We start from the raw sequence: 6,000 nt of genomic DNA on the forward strand, positions 1-6,000 counted from the left end.
TTAAATTTACCAAATCCGTCCCGATCCGAATAAGACCCGGTCCGTATACTCGTAAGAACTCGCACACGTCGGAAAGTGTACTCGTAAGAACTCGTACAAGTAAGATCTTGTACTCGTAAGGATCTGAGACTCGTGTGAACTGGGCACAAATCTGCCGTGATAGCGAAGAGAGCCGTAAGTGCAAAATTTTCGAAATCGAGTTTTCTTCAAAATTCGTCTAAACTCTTTTAGATGAAATTACTGAGACAGCTAAAACAGCGAAATTCATCCTAATTTAATGAAAACGAGACGTATGTGAAAGCCGTAAGTGCACAAAAAATGACATAGTATTTTTCAAGACAGCCGCAGGTGCATGAGAGCAAATGAAAACAGTGCTTTCCAGTAAAGTGCCGCCCTCTCCTGCCAATTTCTGACCTGAAACCTGAAAATGTGTTTGCTGTGCGTCCAAAACGCACAGCACTCCACATTTTATGGAGGTCAAATCGGACATTTTTCGTAGAATTGCCCGTATGCATTCCACGCTGACCAGCGACCGCATGCATTGTGTTTGGCGCAATGCGTGAAGTATTCCTGCAGTCTCGTAGGCGCCAAAACGCTTTCCGCACTGAGCGACCGCACTGTGTTTGGTGCAATGCGTGAAGTATTCCTGCAGTCTCGTAGGCGCCAAAATGCTTTCCGCACCGACCAGCAACCGCACTGTGTTTGGCGCAATGCGTGAAGTATTCCTGCAGTCTCGTAGGCGCCAAAACGCTTTCCGCACTGAGCGACCGCACTGTGTTTGGTGCAATGCGTGAAGTATTCCTGCAGTCTCGTAGGCGCCAAAATGCTTTCCGCACCGACCAGCAACCGCACTGTGTTTGGCGCAATGCGTGAAGTATTTCTGCAGCCTTGTAGGCGCTTATATGCGCTCTTCCATTCCAGTGCAGACAATGTTTTTCCTCAGACTCGCCGTTTATAAGATAATTGCAGATTTCGTAGGAAAAGCGCGATCATAAGCAAAATTCGACTTCTCCAGCCGCAGAGAACTACCACAATATCTCATAAACCGAAAGTCACACATTAATTAATGTGTAGTAAAGTAAATAATTAAAAAAATAAATTTAAGAGGAGAAACACTGTAATCGAGACCCTTGGTTTAGTACTTTCAACATTGAAATTGCCCAACCCCGTCCCAGCATCCCAACATCCGTGAATCGAATCGTTCGGTTATCTCCCCTTGGCTGGTACGTGCCACAACGCCCAACGGGTTCTATAAGTCCATAGAGGGTAGATGCACCGGGGAGGAATACTTGATATGAAAATTTGAAGGCATTGGGCTCATACGAGATTATTACTTGCCGATATCCATAAGATCATGGGAATCGGTCACGTTAATCCTTCCGTTTAATTCGGACAAAGGATGAAAATGTTTTGAAGTCAAGATGCAGAGAGTTAACGATGAAAATCGTTCAATTTCAGATGGAAGTTTTTTGGGAATGATGCAAATCATCACCATACTGTATAAAAGCATGACTTAGTGCTGCGATAATTATCCAATATTTAATTTGTCACACGCACGCGGGCACATAGAGACAATTCGGTGAGCCTACCATCACGAAGTCTTTTCTCACATTAATTTAAGAATCATTTATTCAAAGCTTGATGGCTTCAGCGGTATAATTTGGATAGTTTCTGGAGCCCACGTGACTTTACCTTTACCCTAACATGTTTCACGATACGCACGCGTCTTCGGTAACTGATTATGTCTCTTTGACTCTTTTCATGCTCTGGGTCACATTTTATTGGCGGAAATAGTTAACACCAATTAAGTCATGCTAGAAAAAGATGAAATAAAATCTATTTCTGATTGTGAATATACTACTTCAAAACATTGAATCTGTTTCAGGTACAAAATACGAGCCCGTGCTTATAGACAACGCATACAAAATTCACATGAAACTAACTATTCGAGCTGTGAGTAAGTCTGATTTTGGGACTTACAAATGCATTTCGAAAAATTCATTGGGAGAGACGGATGGTACAATTAAACTATATGGTAAGTTATACACTAGTATTTTTTTACATGACAGTGATGAGTATCTAATTTTAAGGTTTTCAAAACAGGGAAGAGTCCTAGCGTTCAGATTTCATACAATGCGCTCAACCGTCGCATTGACTGATTTCAATAAAGAATATTTTTTCATCCGTTCACATAAGAACATTTGCCTGGGTTGGAATAGTATTACGCTAATGACGCTTAATTTGAATGCGATTTGAAAAGGAAAGCTTCAGGGTGAAAATGTATTCATGCATCGATAGGTCTAAAAGATAAATAATCGTTAAATTGTTTAACATTTATTATTTTCAGAGAATGAACGTGCATCAACGACAACAACGATAGCAACGACTACAAAGAAAATAATCCATCGCGATCATCCTACGCATAGAAACATATCTGGTAAGTAATATTTAAAACGTATTACTTTCCTCTAAAACATAAAATATTCCTTTTAAATTAATGCCTAGCATTAAAGGTCCTGTTTCCTTGGACTTAAGTAGCAGATAATAGTGATAATGAAGGCATAATGTTTTATGGATATTCCGACCACGGCTTTTTCTCTTCACAGCAACGTTTTGCTGATAACTGTGACGGGCTGACTATGTGACATGAAAATGACAAAATGGACACGAAGCTGAGTCTTATCTATACCATGCAATATATCGTCTTTCGCTGTCTTGCCGTGCAGTGTAGTTGTTACAGTGCAAGCAGATGCCTAGAGATGCCCATGCCCAGAGAAATAGCAGATGCTTAGAGTGCTTTCATTTCTTTCTTTATTAACGGGAAAACTAAAGAGCCATTGCTGCCGTGCTAAGGAAGAACGCCGTATGAACCTTCAGGCGTTGCCAAATTTCCTTTGATAAAACACGAATTTCCTGGTAAACTTATGAGTAGTTTTCCTCAAATTTTTCAGATACTTTTGCTCGCAATTTCACCGAAAAGTCCTGAAAATTTCTAGGGAAAACATTCATAACTTTCCTAAAAAATGAACATTTTATCGAAGGAAATTTGGCAACTCTCGAATGTTCATACGGCGTTTTTCCTTAGCACGGCAGCATGTAGCACGGCAGCACGGAGCAAGAAGAGAGCGCGTTTATGACGGCGCAGAGATACAACTATTCGTACTTGATGGATGTCCGTGTTGCATTTGCAAAATTGAAGGCGCCATGGTATGCGGCGTGCCAATAAGAGGCCACTCAGATGCAGAAGAAAAGTTAAAAATTAGGCCCGAATACGTCTTTCCTATCTTCAGCCGTGCTGACGCTCGATTTTTTTATTTTATATTAGCCTAACTCCTTTTTCAGGATGCATTTGTAGACCTACATAGATACAATACTCGTATGTACCGACCCCATACAATCCATTTGAGCACGTGGTTTTAGCAAGCCTCGGGCCAATTTGACCCGGACCTGGCTTATGCATCTAAGGGCTTAAACGTGAAATATGTAGTTTTTTTATGACACACATACACACACAAATAGATCATTAACTGTAAGAATTAGAGTGCTACCTTTAGTGGTTATAATAAATTGCATTTTTTGTTTAACAGAGCCGAAGCGGCCGACGCCGTCAACGACGAGTGGGAAAACTCGTGGCCGGGCCCCTAGCTCGGACGTAAACACCCTCTCCCGATCTCCGGAGAACAACTCCAACTCAAAAGGCGTTGCAGGTTAGTATGCTTGCAATTTTACTTTTTAACCTACATCTTCTATTGTATTTCAAAACTCAAGAAAGTTCATTTTCACTTACTTTCTTTCTTTTTCGCCCGATAAATATTTCGGTTGTCACTATTTAAACAGTGACAACAGTGTTTAAATAGTGACAACCGAAATATTTATCGGGCGAAAAAGAAAGAAAGTAAGTGACCATAGTTCCCGATAAGGAAAACAAAGGAGTAGTAACCAAGTTCATTTTTGCGAGAAGTTGTATTGGGCGCAAATGTTTCGCACAATCGGATCGCATTCAGCAAAAAGGAACCAGCACGATCGCAGTGTTGTAAATGTTGCTTCTTCATAATTATCTTAAAAAAATCCCAGAGCATCAAATTCTTTTTGCTTCCCACCAAAAGATTGTCAATTTTAAAGGGAAACGGGTGTGTAAATTTTAACACTGTAGGTACATATTTTTGGTACTTTAAAAAGAAAAGAGGACATTGCGCAATTTTGAAAACACTGTTATCGTGCTGGTTCCTTTTTGCTAAATGAGATCCAATTCAACCAGAGGTTAGGTGGATTTTTTTTTTCGAAAAGGAACCAAGAGCATTCTAATTTTGCTAGGAGTGTGCAACTTAGGTACATTCTTTACAGTAAAATTACAGAAATCATGAAACAAAGTATATTTACAAAGGTAACTTTTGTATTGAATTAAAAGTTTATTGGGAGAAAAGGTAAAACTTATGCAGAGGATCAGTTTATATTTGCAAGGTAAAAGAAGTTGCACAATCTTAGGGACATTGGAATGGTCTTGGTTCCTCTTTTGCAAAATGCAATCCAATTCGACCAGATGTCTGGTGGATTGCAGTTTTGTTGCTTAACCAAGCCGAATCCAATTTCTTATCATTGGTATTTTCAATATATCCCAAGCACACAAGTGAATCCACGGCTTTGTTGGATGTCAATAAGCTAGAGAAAGTTGAGATCTAGAGAGATGACGGAGGCAATTGCTTATTTTGACATTAACTGGGTAGAGTGTTGAATATTTCACGCACAGAATAAGTAATGAAAGAGGAGACCTAGGTGAGATCCCTGGAATTTTCTATAATTATTTAAGTTCCTTCAGCCCTCATTTTTTTTGGAAGGATCAGTCTCTACTTTTTTTTAGGGAAACCCCCATCAACAAAGATTCAGGTATTACTTTAATCGATTTTTTTTTGTATCTTAACCAAATACTCTATCATCTTCGGGCAATTTTCAGGTATGAAAACTAATATTAGTTTCGTTTTTAAGAAGACAATTTAGCGTGAATAAAATACGACCTTTTCAGCATTCTCTCCTTGTTTTGTTGATGAAATTTTGAGAATACAAGAGCCAAATTGACGGTCTACATGATTTACGATTCATTGATTATTCCTCTGTTTCAGATACGGACGATGCAGTGAGGCAAAAGAATAAAATTTCCACCTATATCAAAGATAAAGATGTCTCTAATTCAAGTTCCTATATTTTTGGATCACCTCCTCTCTCGATCATTAGTTTTATAGTATACTGTTTTTTTAATGTCATCATGTGATTATAATATTTTATTGCTCATAGACTCCACTATATCTGTGGAGTGTCTAAATGGTTTATTTTGTAGTACTGTAATACGAGTGAAAATTGCTCAAATATAAAGTAAGAGAATTTCTGCGACGTTTCGGCACGTTCAGTAAGTTACGAAGAGACATGATTCTCATTTGATAATCAGTAGCGAGGCGTGAAAGATCGATTATCGATATTTCCGCATTTGAAGCTGTGGTAAAGAATCGATTATTAAGGTGTTCGTTGCGAATACCCTATTTATCAATACTTTTCCACAAGTTTAACCGGCAGATCAATCGATATATTGCAAAGCACGCCACGCCACTGTTGATAATTATACTTACGTTATTAAAACTGACATTTCAATCACGATGTAAGTGTCATGAGTCCTCGCTTGGATAGCAAATGTCCTCATTGGCGGATCCAGAAAATTGGCAACATTGTTTCTCTTCATTTAAACCTATGAAAATGTATCGATTCTTGAAGGGGCCAGGTCCTCCGACAAGAATCGATGCTTTAACATGGGTTTAAATGGAGGGAATCTAGTGTTGCCAAACTGCTGGATCCGCCTCTGAATGTCCTCAGAGATCCTCGAGCTCATTTGAAAATGTCACATGCACAAATGGGTTCATAGGAATGAATCTATTTTACGAGCCATTTTTACAGAGCGTTATGTATTCAATCAAAAGGCAAGTAAGGAACTTAGTTTTGATTGTCGTTAATATG

The 6,000-nt window shown here is 39.1% G+C and overlaps 1 protein-coding gene across 1 annotated transcript in view; it reads left to right on the forward strand.

The window, feature by feature from the left end:
* Positions 1–5,286, forward strand: part of LOC109037510 (neurotrimin) — a 136,201-nt gene extending 130,915 nt beyond the window's left edge. The window contains exons 7-10 of the mRNA XM_019052222.2: positions 1,886–2,035; positions 2,348–2,437; positions 3,588–3,707; positions 5,118–5,286. Coding sequence (XP_018907767.2) covers positions 1,886–2,035; positions 2,348–2,437; positions 3,588–3,707; positions 5,118–5,266 — 509 coding nt within the window. The 3' untranslated portion in view covers positions 5,267–5,286. The remainder of the gene's footprint in view (positions 1–1,885; positions 2,036–2,347; positions 2,438–3,587; positions 3,708–5,117) is intronic.
* The last annotated feature ends 714 nt before the right edge of the window (positions 5,287–6,000 follow it).

The sequence above is a fragment of the Bemisia tabaci genome, chromosome 5 (assembly GCF_918797505.1).
Source record: "Bemisia tabaci chromosome 5, PGI_BMITA_v3".
Classification (NCBI taxonomy): Eukaryota; Metazoa; Arthropoda; class Insecta; order Hemiptera; family Aleyrodidae; genus Bemisia; species Bemisia tabaci.